Genomic DNA, 23151 nt, shown 5'->3' on the forward strand with positions numbered 1-23151 from the left:
CAGAGTCCTGTGGCACTTTATAGACTAAAAGCCGTATTGGAGCATGAGCTTTCATGGGTGAATACCCACTTCGTCGGATGCATGTCGTGGAAATTTCCTGCATATTTATACCTGCCTCTGGAAATTTCCACAACGTGCATCCGACGAAGTGGGTATTCACCCACGAAAGCTCATGCTCCAATACGCCTGTTAGTCTATAAGGTGCCACAGGACTCTTGTCACTTTGTACAGATCCAGACTAACACAGCTACCCCTCTGATACTCGTGTGTGTGTGTGTGTGTGTGTGTGTTGAATTTGACTTTCCTCAGAAACAGTGTATTGGAGACTGGAAGCTGGGTAATGGTATTCTGGAGGGATCTTGCACAGACACTTCCACAAATGACACTGCTTTCTAATTAAGATGCCACCTCCAGTATAAGGCTAAGGCCAGTTGTTTAGAATTTTAGTACAGGAATGTTTGTTCCTGCAGGTGAACTTTTCTTGCACTGTAAACTTTTAGATATGTGCTGAAGAATATAGCTGTCACTTTCCTTAGAGTCAATTCAAAAGCACAGCACTATGATCAAAACAGTCAATTACTGAATTCATATTCTATATTTATCTGTTGTCCTGCATAGAATAAAATACGAGCATCTTGTTTTGATTTGATTCCAAGTATCTTGCTCCATAGGCTGTGAGCAGCATTCAAGGAGTGCTTAGCTCACGGAAAGGAGTGTATATGGGGGAGTGACTCATGCTCTTCAGCAACTCCTGTGGCAAATTAAAAGGCAGCAACAAGTTTGATTCCTTTCTGGACCTGCTGAGCTGGAGGAATGGTGGCTGCACAGTGTAGCTTGGCAGATGAAGGCTTAAAAGTGGAATCCTAGGCGTACTTGGGACTCCATGGAAGGCTCTCCTCAGACACTTAAACCACTTTCTTTTCTTTGTTCCCAAAAGCTATGTCAGACTGTTCCTCTAGTATTCAGCTACTGTGTGATCATGGTGCCTCAGTGAATGCCAAAGATGGAGTAAGTCACTAGTTATTGCTATCCTTCCTTCTCTTCGGAATCTAATGTGTTTTTTTTTTCCCCTCTTTTTGAGAATGTGCCCTTTCCCAATTTTTCCTGTTTTCCAGGATGGGAGGACACCCCTAGTGCTGGCCACTCAGATGTGTCGTCCAACAGTATGTCAGCTTCTGATCGACAGGGGAGCTGATGTGAATGCCAGAGACAAACAAAACAGGTAATACGTTCCACTGGGATATGTTGGCAATGTATCTGTATTCTTAAACAGGGCTCCCTCAGCTTTCAGGCTTGCAAGTTGTAAAATAAACTTGTTAAACTGTACAGCTGAAAAATATACCAAAGTAAGACTTAACTTCAAATGTTGATTAGCCAATTCAAATAATATAAATGAGACAGCATTGACAAAATGCCTATTTCCACAAACAAAGTCCGTAATTTCCGTAATAATCTTCTATTTTTCAGTGTATGTATTCCTGGCTTATGCAGCTGAAAGACTATTGACTTGTGTAGAGAATGTAAACTGGTGCTTATAGTGAACTGGATAGAAGTAGAGTTGACAGCTGAAAGACCCAAGTGAAAGGGATTACCTCTTCTCTGCACTCAGGCACTTGTGAAAAAATTAATCTTCACAACATATCCCTTCATGGTGTCCTGTGTTGCCTGTCTGCTGCTCCTCCCCAAGTCACATTTTTTTAAAAGCACCCAAATCCCATTAAGGCTCATAAATAGGGTGACCAGATGTCCTGATTTTATAGGGACCATCCCGATATTTGGGGCTTTTTCTTATATAGGTGCCTATTACCCCCACCCCCATCTCGATTTTTCACACTTGCTATCTGGTCATCCTACTCACAAGTGATTTAGTAATTTTTACTTTGTGCGTTTACATATGTGTTCTGAGTTTCATGCACAGCCACTTCTTCCCCAGGTATTTCTGGTTGGATTATAAATACACTATGCTGAGGGGTGGGCTTGTCTTGGGTAGAATATGGGAGCTTGCAACAATACTTTTGAAAGGTGCATATGCACTTGTTTGGGTGGGACTGCATGTTTCCAGGCACCTTCAGAATTTGGTCTGAGGTTTTTTGTGAGACTCTTTTGATACCTTTTTTCCTATAGTATTTGTAACTTGTGTGCTGAACTTAGTAAAACTTGAAATGAAGGATGGGATAATAAATCTATGTTTTGAAAATCACGAGTCTCTTGAGGAGAAGATGACTTGGGTTTACTTTAATTTTTTCTGTGAATAAAGCATTTTAGCTCTGGTTTTAGTAAAATACTTTACATATTGGTTAAATAGAAAAGTCCAATTACATGAAGATGCGTTGAGGAAAGGTTCTTTCTCTAAGCACAGGCTTCTATAATTGAGTTTACAAAAAAGTAGTGATTACTACTTTAAGTAAGCTGTCCAATTGCAAATTGTCTCCTTACATGTCTGGTGTGTGTGTGTGTGGTCTTTCTCCCTGCCCCCAGGACTGCTCTAATGTTAGGCTGTGAATATGGCTGCAAGGATGCGGTCGAAGTTTTGCTCAAAAATGGTGCAGATGTTAGTTTGGTTGATGCCCTTGGTCATGACTGTTCTTACTATGCCAGAATTGGTGACAATATTGACATTTTGGCCCTAATAAAGACTGCCATTGAGGATTCCAGCAAAGGTATGAAAAGCATTCCTGTATTTGGGAGAGATTTCTCTTCTTTCCTTCTGGGTTTTTTGTTTTCATGCTTATTATTCCTCTTATAGGGAGTGTTGGTTCTTGAGTGGGCAGATAGTATTAATATAAGCATTTATAATGTTTTTTTTAAATTATCTGAATTACATTTTGTGGACAATGTTTTTTTGGAAATAAGTTTATTCAATATAAGGATGTGATATTGTCACAGTATACGGCATGCTAACCTTGGAGAACAGACTGTCCCTTCTATTCAGAATGGGAACATTTACATTTATCTAATCCTGGGATACTCCATTGTAATGTTACAAAACCTAACACTGTATATGATGTAAATATGTTATACAGTTGGAAAATAATCAGAAATGGAAATGATACATTTTAAATAGGACTAGTTGTTTAAATCGCTCCTGAAATTGGTATAGCATTATCAATGATAAAGGGGAAATATTCAATCTTACCAATAGTAAAACTATTTGGATTTGTGATTATTCTTTCAGTTAACAAATCAGAAATGCAAATTGGTAATTAGATATTTCCTCTAGTATCACTGTTAGATCAATTTCTAACTTGAATTAAGTGTGTGTGTGTGTGTGTGTGTATTAAAAACCTAACTTTTGTTGCTTTTTAGCAAAGGAGCTTATGAAGAAAGGACAGCCTGAATACAAGGTAAGATTTTTTTTTTCCTATGCTAAATGTCTGTCACTGAGGAAGCTCATATGTTCATAAGCATTACAGACACTGCATGTTGTATGCTTGTAAAGGTTTCACTCTGGCAAGATGTTGTCCTTTTTGCCCATGTCTGATGACTGCCTAGAAAGAACACCGTATTATGATACAGTTCTTCTCAGAATGAATAGGGACATCCATGTTGTTCTGGCCAAATTCTTTGTCCATAAAACCTTTTCTGTTGTCCTGAGATGCATATGAGCTATTGGTGAGCACAATGGTGGCTGTGTGTACACCATTACTTCACTGTCACAAAGCTCATGACTTTGCTTGTGTGAAGGACACTGGGGGAATCAAAGTTCTATTCTAAATCCATCCTCAGTAATATTTTCTCTAAGTTTTTGTTCCATCTGAATGATCCTTTGTGGCTAATGCTTATACAGAATGTGACTCCCAGGTGTTTCTAACTTTTATTAACGTGCAGTAAACGGTAACACTGCTTTAAATTCCATCCAGTGGGCAAATGAATAAAAGTAATTCATTAGTTAAATTACTGTTTTCTAAACTTTTTAAAAAAGTTGCTATTGTGTATTTTCCCCACTTGCTGTCCATCAGTCCAGTAGTATAGCACAACTAGTATGTGAAACATTTCCATGCCTGCTCATAGTTACCCTGACGCTTTTAAAATATTTGCTCAGTAGTACTTCATGTTGCCCAGGAGCCTGATTTTTATTTACTAAAATTGCATGGTCCATGTAATGGAAAATCATTATACTGTGCATCTTTGCAAGCATAAGTACTGATTTTCTTAATTTGTATGTGGTTATTTTGAAACTTAGCTCTCCAACAGTCTGAATGTATATGAAGCATGATTCTCAGACCTCTTAATCAGTTTAGAGAGCTAATGGAAGACTCCCTGCACAGGGGAATGCTGCAGCGGTGTAAAATCACAATAGTGGCTCATACAACATTTTTGTCTAGGCCACTAATGTACATAAGTGTGCATGGAGTGAAGACTTACGCCTGGTGATCTCTGACTGCTGGCATAGCTTAGAGTAATTGAACATTGGCACTGCTGCGGAAGTGACACCCCTCTTCAGCTGCATTCAGTGCTTGTTGGTTATAGATGACAATCTGGGCATTGATATTTAAATGATATGCATATTAGTTTGGGGATTTGAAATAAGGCTACCACATCTTATCTCTGTAGATTAGATTGCCTGACAAATGTATCTGATTTTTATCCTCTGTGAAATATAGCATAGCAGAGTAAGTGTGAACTAGTAATAACGCTGCCCCCCCCGGGGGGATATATAACAAAGTATAATGCTGATCTCAGTTGGAAAACACTGGGCTTACATGTTGTATCCAGAAAGTGAAAGAGCATGAGTTTAGTTTGCTTAAATTTACTATTTTATGCTTTAATGCTGCAATAACAGGTTACTAATGTGTCACAGAAACGGAATCAGCTGTATGCACAAGAAGTGAACTTCAAGCAGTATCAGAGAGAACAGCTAAGCATGCAGGTAAATCAGAATAAAAAGAGCAGGAAGGGGTTTGTACTTTATATATTTTATGTGATAATCAACAAGTTTGATTAAAGATTAGACCTTGGTTATAAATCACATTGTCTATTTCCATAAGAGGAATGTAGTATTTCAGCTCTCAACATTACTGACATGCAATGTTGCAAGTGTGTGATTTGTTGCCTGTCTTTTAAAAAGGGATAAAATTATCCGACTAAAAAGTTATTTAAAAAAAAAAAGTCTTCCACTTAAAACGCATGCTAATCAATTCAATCAGACAGCCTAAGATTGAGCTATTAAACATTTCTCTTTATGTAGACGCTGATTCTCTTAGGTGTTGAGTATCGCCTGTAGAGTGAGGGATGAAGGTGTCTACTACTTTTCAGGATTGAGGCAACAGTGAGGGAATTACTGGTTTATAATTGACTCTTCTACACTGTAGAGAAAATGTAAATGTAAAAGGAAGAAATAGGCCTTACAAAATTTACCTGGTGTTTCCTCATGATTTATGAGACATACTCTTACTAATTCCACCTGATAACTGTGAGCAGGCCATTTTAAAGCTTTCTCCCTTTTGTGCCCTATGTCGTATGTAGTGTCTATTTTACAATATGTTCTGCAGAGGCTTTTATTAGTTAAAATAGGTAGATTCTGTAAAGAGCACTCAAATGTTGATAAATGGTAGTGTAATAAGCTAACTTTTATTTCAACCTTTTAAGCATTTCACTGAATTAAGGAAAATATAAAATAAAATATATTAGTAGGTGTCTTACTAGAAAATGAATTTGCTTGCTATAATTGCTAGAATAATCAATGTCATTTCCTTCCTCAGCTTATTAGTATGCCAGTATAGTATTTGAAAAAGATAAAATAACATAGAGGGGATAACTTTTTAAACTAGGGAAACTAGACAATTTAAAACTGAGGCTGCCATTATGAAATATTTTAGTATACAACAGAATGACCTGAGATCATAGGTCCCAAAATTGACAATCATGCATACCCTGTTGTAGCAACTCTACTGTTAAAGTACCTTACTATGTGCATTGTGAGAAGTTACTGTAATGGTAGCTTAACTCTGAACTTTTAGCTTTTGTCAGTTTAAATAGGTTCTTATTTATTTATTTTTAAATATTTATAAAATGGTCTTTTATTAGTGGATAAAAAATTTAAATGGCCAACAACGTATTTTAGTTTAGAAAGCATGTATGTATCTCATTCTGATAAAGGGTACTATGCTAATTGGTAGAATTGCACTTTATTTACAAAAGACAGAATGCATTTGTTCTGGCTTAAAAGATGTGATTAAGGTTACATTGGATGCACTTCAGGCATACAGCATATTAAAAGGCGATCATGATGCCTCATGCCAATGAAGTGTCTTTTAGATTACATCTTTAAACACAGTGGCTGGGTTTCAGACTTTTTTTTTTAGCACAAGTTGGTTTTTATATGTTGACAGCCAGGAGATAAAAGTAGCTCTTGAAATGCTGTCAGCATTGGCATATGGACAGAGAAAGATTATATTAAAAACTGTGTTTTTGTACCACATCCATCCTGGGACAAGCATTCTAGTGGTGGAGACTCTGAAGGCACTTTAAATCATTATACCTGTAAACTTATCTACAATGAGGCTACAGATATTTTATGAATTTTGTTAAACTGTCATTGGTGTTCTGAATGACCATTATAATTATTAGTTAAGACGCCTAAATTTTCTTTGTTTCAGGAACTGGAAGCAGAAAATGAAGATTTGAAAAACCGATTGAGAGAGATTCAACAGGAACACAGAATACTTTTAAACAGAGTCAGTGTATTAGAGCTACAACTGAATGAGGTAAAAATAGATTTTGTATAATCATGTTTAAAATCTAACAATCATCTAACTTGAATAACAAAGCCATTCTTTTGAAGTTGGCATAGTACATCAGAATGGCTTTGTCTAAAGTCTTGAAATGGAAATTTCAACAATTCACAGTGAACTGCACATTAAAAAAGGAGCCAGGGATTTTTTGGTGGGTTGTTAATTTTCTTAAATCAAATAATCCACCAGGAAACCAATAGCCTCTCTGCTCTTATAGAGAGCCATCTGTGGGAAACGGAATTACTTCGTTTAACTTTAAAAAACAAATCCTGCTTTGAACTTTAATTTGATGTTCTTTGATGAATAACCAGTGCTTGTTTTGAAAGGAATGCACGTGGGAAGGCTGTCACTCTCACTTCCTGAAAGATGCTTCGTTAATCGTTTTACTTTCTCAGTTTAATGGGTGGCTTAGATTCCTGTCTCAGTGAGTGGGGGGGAAATACACATAACTGAGCTCTGTAATTTTTTTATTGCTTCCCTGTGAGCTGTTCTTGTTGACTCTGTCACTTGGGTTTTTGCTGCAATACAGTATATCTGTAGGCAGATGACCTTTTGATACTGTGGTCATTTCTAGAATGTGATGAAATGTTGCTGTTAGAAGTAGTTTTATTGATACTCAAATATGAGCGACAGCCTTACATCACAATCAAGACTGTGGAGCACGTGATGGTTCATGTTACAGTTTTAAGAACAAATACTAATCTCAGATGCATGGCTAAAAGCAGATATTCTGCCTTTAATAGTATCGTCTATTCTATATTTAAAAACAGCTTGGAAAAAACCCAAATGTGATTATCCATTAACTAGTAAATAGATTGCGTCTAGGGCATTGTGTTGCTATTTTAGTACTGAGAGCTGGTGGGGGTGACTCAGCAGACATGAAACTGTAGTAATTAACAGGAGTGTTCAGCAGGCGCAAATGTTCAATCAGCAGAAATTGAAACAAAGATTCCCAACCTGGGACTCACCGAGCTCTGACCAAGTGAGTCTGAAGCCCTGCCTTTCCAGAGGCATTGTGTATCCCCTCTGCCTTTACAGCACTCTGAGAGCTTGTCGAATGGAAAAGGAAAATTAAAGCTGGAGTTAACCTCTTGTTTACTGGGAGCCAGGTTTTGCCCCTGCACTTTCTTCACAAGTACTTTTTAAACGTAAACAGCAGTAATCAGTTAAACAGCTGTAATCAAAAAATCAAGCGTATACATTCTCCCATCATGTGTATGCATAACTCAGTTCTAGTATGTTTATAAGCATCGGTAGGTATGTTCATACCTGATGGTCATGATTACAACAAAGTGAACCTTTAACTACTTTGAGCAGCAGCACCAAGAGAAACTTGTCTAGCATTAATTTTCAGCCAAAATCAAGAAAAAATGTGTTAAATAACTCAAGAAAGGATACATACCTCAATAATTTGGAAGCACAATCTGTCATATTAGCATGCATTTTAAGACTTCAAAATTATTTAATTCCTGCTTTTTTTATTTGGAATATGGCAGACTGCAGGTGCTTCCCTGCCAAAAATTAGAGCAATGTGGAAAATGGAGGGGAAAGATGTTGGTAGCAGATATCATTCTGGACTGAAATATAGTGATTGTTTTATCAAATACACATGAACCCCTCTTAACATATAACTGAAATGACTTTGGGGGGTGTGGGATTTTTGTTTGCCTTCTAGGAGCAAATGGTTGCAGATGATCTTGAAAGTGAGGTAGGAAAACTAATTTTTTACCTCTCCACCTTAAATTTTAGTATTAACTTGTAGCATGAGTAAAATACTTCCCTTAGTTAATCATATTACTTTTATTGTGACATTTCGATAGCAGTTTTAATGATTGCCACTTTAAAACTAAAATGCTACACATTCACCTTTTTTAATACAAAAGTTGCACAGCCGTATTTTTGTCCATATGAGTTCTTCCCATGTTTTCCACTTGTGTACAGTGAAGGCAATAGCTTTTGATTGATGAGAGCTAAAATGATATACATTTAGTGTTGCCTTGTACTAGTTATTTAGGTTCCTGGCATCACCACCATACATCTTGTCACAAGAATGTTGCGTAAAGCATGCCAATGCATCTTTGAATTATATTGCTCATTTTATAGATCTTTCAGTACTAAAATAGTGACTCTCAGTAACACAGCAGACTTCTGGTGCATGCAGCCATGTTATTGATGTTTTGTGTCTGCCATCATTTACATGTTCACTTAATTAATAAATGTACAGATGTTAGTGTCAGAGAGAAATCTATGGCATTGGAAAGCAAGGGATTCTGAATGCTAACCTCTAATGGGAGATCCCGTGAAACTTTAACTCAGGATTTGAATAAGCGTTCTAAATGCTTATGGGTCTGGATATAGTGGTGGATAGCTGATCTCAAACACAACCATCTCTTGTCCTTCAGAAAGATGAGCTGAGAAGACTCTTAACGGTCAAGGAAAAACAGCAGGAAGAAAGCTTAAGAAGTATTGAAGCTCTGAAATCTAAACTTAGACACTATGAGGTATGTTGCAGTTCAACTCAAACAATAAATATATATTTTTTCATATATATTGGGGCAATAATACCAGTTAGTCTTGAAAACAAAAATGTAATTGTCCTGAAAGTCATCTTATGCCATTAAACTGTAACTGAATTAGGTACCATATTAGCATCTCATTCTATATGTAAAATTAGAACAAAATGAATATTTTATTTTTGTCAATTGCTGCAATCTGTTTTTTTTCATTTCAGCGTGACTATCTGGGCTCTGGCAGTGATTCTGGTAACAGTGTTTAATTTTATTTTTAGAATTTCTCTCTCTTTAAATGCATTATGCAATCTCAAAAAATTCAAGTGAAACTGTTGCCCTTTTTTCTCTTTTTTTCTTTCTAGTCTCATGCTAATTTTAATTGTAACTGGATTTAACCTATAGGTCTGACTTCTGTACACTCAGATTTATTCTTTGAGAGTAGATGTTCCTGTCCTGAATAGGTATCCAGATCTCATTTAACTCCCCATGCCCCAAACACAGCAAAGAGTGATCTAACATTTATCCTCTGACCAGCTGAGAGGGACAGGCATGCATATTCTGTAATAATAGGGGGTGAATATCACTAAACCCATTTAAATAAAAAAAAATGAATAGTTGATACAACATAACTATTCAAGTTGTCTTAACTATACAAAGATTGCGAACAACTTCTAAGATCACTTTTCTTAGGTTCTTGATTTAGTCAAGTTTTCTGTTCAGAATCTATATTGGTGTGTGTTGCTGTAGAATCTGAGCTCTTATCAATAATGATTATTTTTAAAAAGATTTGTTGACTCAGTTTAAAGAGATTTTTAAAAGCCCAGTGTTAGTTTTGTAAGTTAATATTATGTATGAATGGCTGGTAGAATATTTCTTAAATGTGAGTTTCAATACGAGTGATTGAAATGTTTTGGTGCAAGCTTATCTATCCATATTTACAAGTGCTTTGTAGTGTGTATTCTTAAGCTTTTGAGCTCAGACACCACCCCTCTTTTGATTTGGGTATACTTTTAATTTTCAAGTTTGATTACCAACTAATCTGGATGAGCACAGCATTAACAACTGTGTAGTTTAAAAAAAAAATTATTTGCTCTATCATAAACCTGTATGCAAGTCAGTGGGGGCTACCCATTGAAGTAAGGTGGCCTATGGCTATTTGAAAGAAGAGGTTTTTATCTTGTCCCTTGTTCTATGGTAATCTAGGGAAAGAAGATATGCTGCTTAAACATGGTCAAGTATTTGCTACAGAATCACAGGTAACGTTTACTTTTTGAGACTATATTAACATTGTGTGAATATTTGTGATGTATCTCTTTTTATATGTATTCCTGGGCATGTAAACAGTGCTTGAAGTAGGTACAGTTGTAAGACAGAAATGTATTCTATAATACACAGTATATTATTTCATGTTCTCTGCATATACACCGGACCCTCGCCAGAACACAGGATTTGGGATCCATGCGCGGTACCGCGTTAACACAGGGACCGTGTTAAAATGAATTGCAACTGCAGTGATTACATTTGGGATCCATGGCTGCGACTGCGTTATATACGAATTTGCGCTACATAGGCGCGCATTCTAGCGAGGGTCCGGTGTATATATCTTCCTACTGTATTTTCCACTCCATGCATCTGATGAAATGGGTTTTAGCCCACAAAAGATGATCTCCAAATACATTTGTTAGCCTCTAAGGTGCCACAAATACTCCTCATTCTTTTTACGGATACGGACTAACACGGCTACCCTCTGAAACCGGTCACTAAATTAATCTCACTAAACTGTTTTTGTAACTGCTGGTGCCCTCTAGAGGAAATTTGCAGCATAGCTGTTTAAATTGTTGCTCAGTTCAAATGGAGCCTGTTTAATACTGCTGATATGGACTGAATGGATAAAGAATTGAAGGAGGATGATATGTGTTTATGGAAAATAGATCCTGTCTAATTGGATTTTTTTTTAGATTAAAAATATGGTTGATTAAGGTACAGTGTTGATTGTAGTATAATTAGACGTCTGTAAGGGGTTTGACTTGGTACCCCATGAAATGGTACCCTATGAAATTTTGATTTAAAAAACTAGAATGACATAAAATTAACACGGCACACACTGAAATGATGATAACCTGGCTAACTGGTAGGTCTCAATGTAATTGTAAATGAGGAATCACTGAGTGGGTGTGTTTCTAGTACAGTCATGCAGGGATTAGTTCTCGGCCCTACACTATTTAACGTCTTTATCAGCCACCTGGAAGAAAATATCGTTACTGAAACTTTTCAGAGGAGAGAAAAATTGGGGGAGTGGTAAATAACGAAGATGACACATCTGGATCGTCTGATAATTTGGGCTCAAGCGAACAGTCATAGAATCATAGAACTGGAGGGGATCTTGACAGGTCACCTAGTCCAGTACCTGCACTCATGGCAGGACTAAGTTTATTATCTAGACCAGTGGTTCTTAACCTTAACTGCAGCCTGCACCCCTTTGGTTCTCAAAAGATGTTCTCGCACCCCTTATCAAAAATCAAAATATGTTCTTGCATCACTTAGACCTAAAAAATATGTTCTCGCACCCTTTAAACCTAGATATACTTTTTGTTTGTATATTATGGTAATCATTAAAAAATGTATGTTAATAAATACATAGGTTTGATGAAATGTGCCTGTGCTTAATTTGTGTGTTCGATGATTTACCTTCTAAAAAAATCTGGCATGTCTCGTGCCCCCAGAAAGGGCATCTCGCACCCCCAGGGGGTGCGTGCACCACAGGTTAAGAACCACAGATCTAGACCATTATTGACAGGCGTTTGTCTAATCTGCTCTTAAAAATCTCTAGTGATGGAGATTCCACAACCTCCCTAGGCAATTTATTCCATTGCTTAACCACCATGGCAGATAGGAAGTAGGGCTGTTGATTAATCGCAGTTAACTTACTTAGTTAACTCAAAAATTAATCACAATTAATCACACTGTTAAACAATAGAATACCAATTGAAATGTATTAAATATTTGTGGATGTTTTTCTTCATTTTCAAACACATAATTTTCAATTACAACACAGAATACAAAGTGTACACTGCTCACTTTATATTATTTTGTATTACAAATATTTGCCTGTAAAAATGATAAAACAAAAAAAACAGTATTTTTCAATTCACCTCATACAAGTACTGTAGTGCAATCTCTTTATCATGAAAGTGCAACTTACAAATGTGGGTTTTTTGTAAGATAACTACACTCACTAACAAAACAATGTAAAACATAAGCACCTACAAGCCCACTCAGTTCTACTTCTTGTTCAGCCAATTGCTAAGAGAAACAAATTTGTTTGCATGTACAGGAGATAATGCTGCTCGCTTCTTATTTATAATGTCACCTGAAAGTGAGAATGCGTTCACATGGCACTGTTGTACCTGGCATGTCAAGATATTGACATGCCAAATGTGCTAAATATACATATGCCTCTTCATGCTTTGGCCATTGTTCCAGAGGACAGAGCAGAAGAATTACTTCTCATGTCTTGCTTACAACACTCCTGCTAATACATCCCAGAATGATGTTCGCTTTTTTTTGCAACAGTGTTACACTGTCGACTCATACTTAGCTTGTGGTCCACTATGACCCCCAGATCTGCAGTGCTCCTTCCTAGGCTGTCATTTCCCATTTTGTATGTGTGCAACTGATTGTTCCTTCCTAAATGGAGTACAATATGTGTTTTAATATGGCTAAATGTGAATACAGACATCTAGGAACAAAGCATGTAGGCCATACTTATGGGATTTGGGACTCTATCCTGGGAGGCAGTGACTGTGGGAAAAAGATTCTGGGGCCGTGGTGGACAATCAGCTGGACATGAACCCTAGCACAATGCTGTGGTCAAAAGGGCTAGTGCGATCCTAAACAGGAGACTTAAAAGTCGGAGTAGGGACATAGTTTTACCTCTGTGTGTGACACTGATGCTACAGCTTCTGGAATACTGTGTCCAGTTCTGGTGTCCACTATTCAAGAATGAAGTTGAAAATTTGGAGATGATCCAGGGGAGAGCCCTGAGATTGATTAAAGAATTAGAAAATCTGCCTTATAGTGTTAGACTCTGGCAGAGAAAGGTACAACACAATCCAATGGCTGGAAGTTGAAACTAGAAAATTTCAGACTGCAAATTTTGAACGGTGAGAGTAACTAACAAACCAGTTCAATTTATAGTGTAGCCCAGTGTTTCCCAAACTTGGGCCGCCGCTTGTGTAGGGAAACCCCTGGCGGGCCAGGCCGGTTTGTTTACCTGCTGTGTCCGCAGGTCCGGCTGATCGCGGCTCCCACTGGCCGCGGTTCGCTGCTCCAGGCCAATGGGAGCTGCTGGAAGTGGCGTGGGCTGAGGGATGTACTGGCCGCCCATTTCCGGCAGCTCCCATTGGCCTGGAGCAGTGAACCGCGGAGAGTGGGCTCAGTTCCTAAATGATGGAAAATGTGCATACATTCAGTACACTTACATTTATTTTATACACTAACATCTTCAGGTCATTATGCTTCTAGATGTTTGAGTGATGGCTACAAGGAAAGTTGCATGGTTTCTCTGTAATACTGATCGTTTTGTTTATATAAGCCAAAATATATTTTGGACTCCTGGTCTAAATTACCTTCATTAATTTTTCCTGCTCACAAATTATAAACTGCTTGTAAATCTGAAATATACAATGGAGGTAAAGCTTATATGTTTTAGATGAGCATAGGTGAAGAAGTAATGTATGAAAAAATATGAAGAGTAAATTGAACAAATTTCTGTTTTTAAGCATGTATCTATTTCTGTGCCAACAAATCTGCAGACCAAGTCTATGCTGAGACCACTGGAACTATCACTATCTAGCCAATCTTCCAGTTCCGAGAATGAAATTCTAAAGAGAGAGCTAGACAACATGAGACTCTCTTATGGCACAGCAAAAGAAGAAATAAGCAAACTTCAGAAAGAGCTGTTTCATAAGGTAGCTGAATGCAAAGCTTTGGCATCAGAGTGTGAAAGAACCAAGGAGGAATCTGACAGACAGATAAAGCAATTGGAAGATGCTTTAAAAGATGTGCAGAAGAGAATGTTTGACTCAGAAGGCAAAGTAAAGCAAATGCAAACCCACTTTCTTGTGCTGAAAGATCACCTAGCTAATGAAGCAGCTTCAGGAAGCAATAAGTTAACAGAAGATCTAAAGGATCAGTTGAAAGACATGAAAGCAAAATATGAAGGGGCTTCTGCAGAAGTAGGCAAGCTACGGAACCAAATCAAGCAAAATGAATTGTTAGTTGTGGAATTTAAGAGAGATGAGGGGAGGCTGGTGGAGGAAAACAAAAGGTTGCAGAAGGAACTGAGTATGTTAGAGATGGAGCGAGAGAAAAGTGGGAGAAATGTCTTGGAGGTACAAGGGCAGCTAAAAGAAATGGCAGCAAAGTTAGTCCTCTCTGTACCTGTTGAGAAATTTGAAAATATGAAGAGTTTATTATCAACTGAAGTGAACGAGAAAGCAAAGAAATTAGTAGAGATGGAAAGAGAGTATGAAAAACTGCAGGCAGAGCTTCGGCTCTTAAAGAGGGAATTTGAGAGTCAGAAAGCTAAATTTTCTCAGTATGTGAGGCCAGAGGAACATGAACAAATGAGGGGCAGATTTGAGAGAAAAACTGAAGAACTGGAAAAAACGATTTCTGAATTGTCCAAGAATCAGACATTGCAGAAGGAAGTAGAAAGGGTTCACATGGACAACAAGCTGCTTAAGCAGCAAATACACACTTTAACAACTGAGATTAAAAGCCAATATGTGCCTTTAAAACTGAATGAAGAAATGAAAAAAACAAGTGATCTGACTATTGGGGATCTGACCAAAAAACTTGCTGAAGTAACGCAAAAGTACAATGAAAACAAAGCAGAAGCTGAGAAGTTGATGGTAGAAAAGACCAGTTTAAGTGAGACTGTAACTCACTTCCAGGCTGTGTACCTGTCTCCAGAAAAGCACGAAAAAGAAGTGGCAGCCTTAAAATCCACAGTTATGGAACTTAAAAGGCAGCTTGCTGAGCTTCATCAAAAATATGATGCTGAACAAGCAAAAGTCTCCAAACTAGTGTCTGAAAACACAACTCTGAGGGACTCTCTGAATGATCAGTATGTACCTGCCATAACACATGAGGAGATTAAAACAGTCTTGAACAGCACATTAGAAAAGACTAATAGAGAGTTATCAGATCTGAAGGAAAAAACTGAAGATATAAAGCGAGAATTTATGAGAGTAAATGAGGAGAATGGAACTCTGAAAAAGAAGCTGAGACTCCTACAGAGCCACATACAGACAGAGTATATAAGTGTAAAAGATCATGAGAGTAAGGTGTCGACCTTAAATAAAAGCATGCAAGAGTTACAGGATAACAACACTGAGACACTAGCTAAATATAAGAGAGGCCAAGAGGAAATCTTACAGTTGCATGCAGAAATTGAAGCCCAGAAGAAGGAACTTGACACAATTCAAGAATGCATTAAATCAAAATATGCCCCAGTTGCCAGCTTTGAAGAGAGAGAGCAAAACTTTGAAGCCATGGTGAAAGAACTAAAAAAGCAGTTGCTAGAACAGACACAGAGATGCAGAGAATGGGAGAAGGAGACACAGAAATATAAACAGGAAAATGAGAAATTAAAGAATGGGGTTTTGTCTATTGAAAATGACTTGCAACAAAATTACATTCTTGCTGAGAAATCACATGAAATGGAAAAAATGTTCACCAGCAAAATGGAAGAACTGAATAAGCAGTTGAGAGAATTACTGCAAAAGTACACAGAGATAAAACATGAAAAAGACAAGCTACAAGAAGAGAGTGCTAAACAGATTTCTGAGGCCCTTGCTGTGCAAACTCGCATGCAGGGTCACTATGTTCCAGTGCAACAGTTTGAAGCCTTGAAGAGAACGCTTGGCCAGACGATAGAGGACCTAAAAGAAGACCTCCATAGTAAGAAGGCATGTTATGACCGAGAACTAGAAAAAGTAAGAGAACTGCAGCAGGAATTGGCAGATCTACATAACTCCTCCATTTCTTTGGCAGAACACGCACAGATGAAAGAAACATTTGAAAAAGAAATTGTAGCAGTCAAAATTAGCTTGAAAAAGGAGGTGGAAGAAAACCAAGCAAAAAGTGAGGAAATCTCTAAACTCCAGTCTGAGATTCAAAGTACTAAACAAGCTTTAACTGAACTGGAGAGCAAAGAAGTAGTTGATATATCGGAGTATAAATCCATGAAAAGTGCCTTAGAGACCCAGGTTGCTAGCATAGCTGGAAACTTGGCCAGCTTGAATAGAAAATATGAGGAAATGTGTGAAGAGGCTTTGCAAGCCAAAAAGGAAGAGCTTTCTGCAAAAGATGAAAAAGAATTGTTGCAGTCAAGAAGCTTCTGCATTGAACAAGAAATTAAGGACCAGAAAGAGAGATGTGATAAATCTTTGACAACAATTACTGACTTGCAAAAAAGAATACAGGAATCTGCAAAGCAAGTGGAAGCAAAAGATAACAAGGTAGGCAGAAAGTGTCAAGTATCTAACAGTATTAACTGCCTCTGTTTAGATCCAAAGCGCCAAATTTTCAAATGTAGTTACTTAAACAGACTCTCACTTACATGCCTAGATGTAGACATCTGAATTTGGGCCAAATTCGCAAAGCTGAGGACCAGTTTTGTGTGCTATGTGAAGTGCTATCTAATTCCCCAAAAACGTTGCCACTTTTTGTAAATAAAGTGTGGTGATTCATAACACAGAAATATTCAAATTTGTTTTACTAGAATTTTCAGGTTTTAAATGCACCTTATCAAATTCAAAATATTCATACTACATCCACTCTGAGACTTTCCTCAGATTATTAAAAAAAAAAAAAAAAGTAATACTTGGCTTCCTTTGTGTGTTGCCTTGTCATAAAGAATCTTGAATATGTGATGAAAAAGACTTGCAATTTTCTTAATGCTATTTATTAAAGATTCCAAATTGTGCCTGCACCATTTCAAATGAAGGTATTTTAGTTTTAAAACAGGAAGTATTATTGTTATACTAGGATTAAGGTGCACAGCATTATAACTTTATCCTACAGTATCTTTCAGAATTAATGTTATATGCACTTTACATCATCCAAAGAACTAGGTTTTCACATCTAGTAGTAGTGGCTAATACTGTAGTTAGATGTGTACTGTGTGCACTCTTCCTCTGAAGAATTGGATTCCTTTACGGCCAAATTTCCTAAGGGCAGTCTTGCTTGTGTTCAATCATTGCACCTGCAAAAAAAGATAAGGCTGATGCCCTGCTTTGAAATCTGGGCCTTATCTTCAGTGGCTGGTTGACCTATGGGCCATGTCTTACAGATTTCTAAATCCTAAGAAGGCAAGAGCAAAATAACAGTATCTGATATCTTGTCAAAGCATACCTCTTTCTCTTACAAACTTTTCTAGTAAACCTAGATTGATGGGCTACATTGAGAAGTCAATATTATGATGCCCTCATACACTTGTTAACCTTCAGTTGACCTTGCGAAGTAATATTCTCTATTATAATGTTTCATTTTCTGAACATGTTAATCTTTGTATTTCTCTTAAAGATAACAGAGCTGCTCAATGATGTAGAACGACTAAAGCAGGCTCTTAATGGCCTGTCTCAGCTTACATACACCTCTGGGGTTCCCTCAAAGAGACAGAACCAACAAGTTGAAATGCTCCAGCACCAGGTGAAAACCCTGCAGCAGCAGCTGGCTGTAAGTACTTATGTAGAACTTTGCTCCAGAGCTCAGTCAAGGCGTGTTACTATTTTTGTCAGAAGTTGTGGAATAAGCTTTAATATATGTTGTTTAGGAGCAGGGAAATGTAATGGGCAGGAAGCTAGGATCCTCTGAGGAAAAGAATGGCATTGTTTAATGTGATCTGGAAAAAGGGGTAAACAGTGAGGTGGAAAAATTTGCAGATGATACAAAACTTCTCAATGTAATTAAGTCCCAGGCAGACTGCGAAGAGCTACAAAAGGATCTCTCAAAACTGGATGCCTAGGTAACAAAATGGCAGATGAAATTCAATGTTGATAAATGCAAAGTAATGTACATTGGAAAACGTAATCCCAACTATGCATATAAAATGATGGGGTCTAAATTAGCTGTTACCACTCAAGAAAGAGATCTTGGAGTCATTGTGGATAATTCTCTGAAAACATCCACTCAGTGTGCAGCGGCAGTCAAAAAAGCGAACAGAATGTTGGGAATCATTAAAAAAGGGATAGATAATAGAGACAGAAAATACCATATTGCCTCTATATAAATCCATGATACACCCACATCTTTAATACTGCATGCAGCTGTGGTCGCCCCATCTCAAAAAAATTTGTGCCCGTGAGGAGGTAGCAGTGTCTTTTGGAAAAGCCTGTCCAAATGAAATGTTCTCTTACTGTAGTATTAATCCAAAATCATTGAATAAGTCCTGTGTGCAGGTGCTGCAGTAACATTGCCTACTACACATGCCAACAGTGTATTCTATGCAGTACAACACAAAGGAAGGTAGTCTCTGTCCCAAGGGATTAACAGTCTCAGAGTTATGAGACGCTAGGAGGGCACTTCCCAGTTTTGATACCACTGACATGTGCTAGCTCGGTTTGAGCTAACCTGCTAGAAACAGCAGTGGGGCCGCAATGGCAAAGGTGGTGGGTTGGGCTAGTGGCCTGAGTATGCAAGCGGGAGGGTTGGGCTGGATTGTACTAGAGTGGTTAGCACGAGCCTCTGTGCTGGTATTTTTAGCACACTAATTCTGGCGGAGTTACTGCATGTGTACCTGTGCTGGGAGGTGTCCTCCCAGGTGCTGTGTCCAAGCCTGCAAACACTTATTTCAATGTGCTACTTACTGTTGTGAGTAGTCCTGTAAATAGCCTCATTGGAGTTCATGGTAGTAAGTGCTAGGGCTTTAGTATAAATATACATACATGTATCTTTGTTCATGGGTGTAGTAGCACTGTTGACTTCAGTGGAACTACTCATGAGAGCAAAGTTACATACATGTGTAAATCTACATAGAATTGGGTCACGTTCCTGGTAGTGTGAGCAGCATTGCCACATAGTGTGATAAAGTGAGTTTAAACTGGGACTTGGGTTACGGGCTTCTGAACAGAAGTCAAATTCTATTCTTGTCCAAGTAGATTGGTGCTGGTAACACCTGGGCTGACATGGAGAAAGTCCTATTTCAAGGTAAAACACTTCAAGCTGATGCTAAAGCTGAAAGGCTCTGTTTTTCAGTTAGGATTTTGTAAACGCTAACCTTGAAATTCGAAGGTCATGTGACACTTAAACAAGCAAAGTCAAACAAGCAAAACTGTAATTATACAAAGAATTGATGTTGAAAATACTGACATTCTTCTCTCCTCCCTTCCCCTGCCCTTCTACATACAGGATGCTGATAGACAGCACCAAGAAGTAATTTCAATTTATCGGACGCATCTTCTTAGTGCTGTGCAGGTATATTAGCTGGTCTATAAAAATGAAGTTAGTCTTTTTCGACGAGTTAGGTCTTTTTTTTTTTTAAGAAAATTCTCTTTCGAAGTAAATGTGTGTGAGTAATATCTGTCAGTGCTTCCTGTATGCACATTAAAATATTTTAAAAGGCTTTTTGTGGTGCCTGGTATTTCTCCAGAAGGAAACTGAGAAGCAAAAGAGCACCACAGCATATTAAATTTACTGTTTGCCTTCATCTACTTATCATTTTTATGGACATCTAGACAACATACAGTGATGACCCACTTTAAGGGGGATAATACAGTGCTATCAATACATGTCCCTATCCCAAATAGTGCAGTGGAGGAGTTGCATGAGTGTTGGGAACTTTCAACTCTCCTGTTTCTTCTGAATAGGGAATATGAATTTATGCAAAGACCAGTAAAATTTCCCTATGATTACTGGCTGCAGCAAGTTACAATAACATGGTTCAGCTAGCCGAGTACTGTAGATAATGGCAGGAAGCTGCAAGGCAGTCCAGAAGATATGAACAGCAACATCTCTAAATCAAAACAGTGATTTCAAACAGGAAATTTGCCACTGTGCTGCAAAGTTGAAAATTAACTCTGCAGACACAGTCATTAATAAGGTTAATTAAATTCTGTTTTACCAATGAGATGGTGATTGACCATGCATTCATTTTGGGAGGGTATTTGTTTTAATTTTAGTCATGAATAATGCAGTCTAGTTTTTAAAAAATCCTGTTTTTTTCCCCACTTCCAGGGCCACATGGATGAAGATGTTCAAGCTGCCTTACTCCAGATCATTCGAATGAGACAGGGGCTTGTTTGTTAATATGCTTAATGCTATAGCATGGCTGCTACATCTCATAGGAATGCTGTGATTACAGATGTATTAACCTTCATGACCTTTATCTCATTATGGCATGGTAACTGTAAAAAGAATGCACCACCTCCTCCCCCCAGGAAAAAATTATTCCAAGTATGAAAAACATTAGGAGGCTGAAGTCATTTACCCCTTGTAAAACAGAACCAATAGGACAACTCCTTTAGATCATATTAGACATTTCAAATATGTGGATTATAAATTGTACACCAATTGTAAAATAAATTCGACAAGCTGGCAGTCAAAATGATGACATAGTAGTTACATTCTTTTAATGTCGGATTGACCATTTTAGAACAAATAAACCGATATCCAACACCTCCACGTTGATCCTATTGTTAATTCCCAAAGGGTGAATGACAGTGAGTTTAAACTAAAGTGATTGTGGCTGAAATACTGTAACGGTTGAATTTTTTCTTTTAATGGTTAAAAAGTGTGCTTTTTGTGATCATATTAAGTTGATCAGCAGATTGACAGTAGATCAACTACAGAACAAGATGGATAGTGTCAAGGTATACATTGTAGCTTGGCTGGCCAGGTTACATTCTTTTATTTAAGTAATTTAAGATTTAGTACCTTAGCGTTTTACTAGAGGTACAAATCAGTTTTTTCCATCAGACACTAACTTTTATGCTTTTTTACAAGATATATTTTTTCATTAATGCTTTGTAACACTGATTTCAATAGTCTAAGAAACAGCAGGACTGGAAGGAGATCATGAATGTAGAACAGCATTTCAGTCTCAAATGCAGTAGTCCAATTTTTATTCTTATGTACTTTTTCAAACTTCATTATGCATAAAATGGACCTGGATTGTTTGCGTAACACACTTGATAAAGTTGTACATTATCTAGTTCAAGTGTCAGAGGGTCAACCATTTTCCAGCAAAAGCTTAAGAGGTTTTTCTGGTTTATTAACACTGTATATTATGTACTATAATCAATTTTTGATTATTTATGGGGAAAGATGCAAATAGTAAGATTCATAGAAAACGAAATCTAATTTGGAATTCACATGTTAAACAAAACAGAGCTTCATATTTTTTTAAGTGGAAGTGCAATAATGCCAAAGAATGAAATATCTACAGTCAAGTTTTATGGAAGGAAAAACAAAAATTGGGAATATTTCAAGGAAAATGGCAGTGAAACAAGAGTCTAACCACAAAATTACTGTTTTTTTAGTGTCTCAGAATAAACAGAGTAGCGTCTGACCCTGTAAATACTACTTATGGGATATAATGCTCCTTGCTGCCGAGAGTAGTCCCACTAGTTCTGTACTATGCTCAGTACCAAGCATTACACTTGTCAGTAAACATTTGCCCATAATTAGCAAATAAGAGTCTGTCATCCTGGCACTGATGCAGGGCAAGACCGAACAGAACAGAATTCAACCTCTGTATTCCTGCGAATAGACTTTCAGGGTTGTACAGTAAATTCTGTAAGTGCTTGATCTAATTACGGTTATGTTAACTGGGTTTAAAATACAAACCCCCAGACTGTACCTGGCAGCTTTTAAGCTTCCTGTTTTCCAACAGAGTTTAATCTCTCTGCCCTTGAGTGTGGGCCTCCTGCTGTATCACTGAAATGGCAGTCCCCAAACGTAGAAAAGAGGATGTTGACGCAGGCACTTCTAAAACAAACTGTTGTGAAAATGCATGTTTAATATATTTAGCTGTAGAATGACAACTGGATCACTCTTGTTTTCCTTTGATTTCCTGGAGGAGTCCCGTGAGATGTGTGAGTTCACCAAGTATACTTTAGTTTTTAGAAATTCTTTTCTAATCACATTACTTGAAGCTCTGGTTGGAGAGAAATGTGATTGTTTTGATATACTAATATACTGGCCTATTTTAGTATTGTATTTTTTCCTTACTGGGGGAAATTTTATGTATTTTTTTCTCTTGTATTACATATCAATAAAGTGTTTTATCTTACTATAACAGTCCATTGGTAAATGGTAAAGCAGTATAGTACCTTGTGGTTTATTGGCAAAATAGTCTCTGGGCGAGAGATTTAGTCTTCATTTTGACTGGGAAAGATTGTGTATGTGTGTGTATTGCCAGGGCACATACTGGAATTACCAACTTTTCCACCTCCAAAACTGAGCGGTTCAGTTTGTCTCCAGTCATTCCTGGACTACTGATGCTACAGCCAACAAAAGTGTCAGCTGTGAGGGCAGTTTGTGAAGTGAATACATGTCCCATAAGGTTGCTGCCTCGCTTCTTGTGGGAAACTGAACAGCCTTCATGTGTTCACTTCTGAGCATTGCTAAAATGGCTGGATTGGAATTAGTGACCTGGAGGTGGAAGGCTCTGTACCAATATCTAGCCCCAAATATTAGCTTCCATAATCTGTTCAGGCCAGGTCCATGAAGGAAATGAGTACGGGGGGAGTGCAGAAAGTTCTTCGGGAGAAGTGCAAAGTGACTCTTGTGACTAAATGCAATAAATGATCGTTTTCTCTTAGAACTTTGGAGATTTTACAAAAGTGACTCAGAACAGGGAGTATAAGCAAGTATTGTGAAAACATTTCTTCAGTTCTTCT

General features: G+C 37.6%; 1 protein-coding gene across 1 annotated transcript in view; it reads left to right on the top strand.

Annotated features, from left to right (window-relative positions):
* The window catches only part of UACA (uveal autoantigen with coiled-coil domains and ankyrin repeats), a 72141-nt gene extending 49597 nt beyond the window's left edge, over window positions 1-22544 (top strand). Inside the window, exons 6-19 of the mRNA XM_039492212.1 lie at window positions 938-1008; window positions 1116-1222; window positions 2479-2660; window positions 3307-3344; window positions 4784-4870; window positions 6600-6707; window positions 8410-8442; window positions 9137-9235; window positions 9466-9496; window positions 10448-10500; window positions 14059-16770; window positions 17837-17989; window positions 19661-19726; window positions 20486-22544. Of these exons, the coding sequence (XP_039348146.1) occupies window positions 938-1008; window positions 1116-1222; window positions 2479-2660; window positions 3307-3344; window positions 4784-4870; window positions 6600-6707; window positions 8410-8442; window positions 9137-9235; window positions 9466-9496; window positions 10448-10500; window positions 14059-16770; window positions 17837-17989; window positions 19661-19726; window positions 20486-20557 (3812 nt within the window). The 3' untranslated portion in view covers window positions 20558-22544. The remainder of the gene's footprint in view (window positions 1-937; window positions 1009-1115; window positions 1223-2478; window positions 2661-3306; window positions 3345-4783; window positions 4871-6599; window positions 6708-8409; window positions 8443-9136; window positions 9236-9465; window positions 9497-10447; window positions 10501-14058; window positions 16771-17836; window positions 17990-19660; window positions 19727-20485) is intronic.
* The last annotated feature ends 607 nt before the right edge of the window (window positions 22545-23151 follow it).

The sequence above is a fragment of the Mauremys reevesii genome, linkage group 10 (genome assembly GCF_016161935.1).
Source record: "Mauremys reevesii isolate NIE-2019 linkage group 10, ASM1616193v1, whole genome shotgun sequence".
Lineage (NCBI taxonomy): Eukaryota > Metazoa > Chordata > Testudines > Geoemydidae > Mauremys > Mauremys reevesii.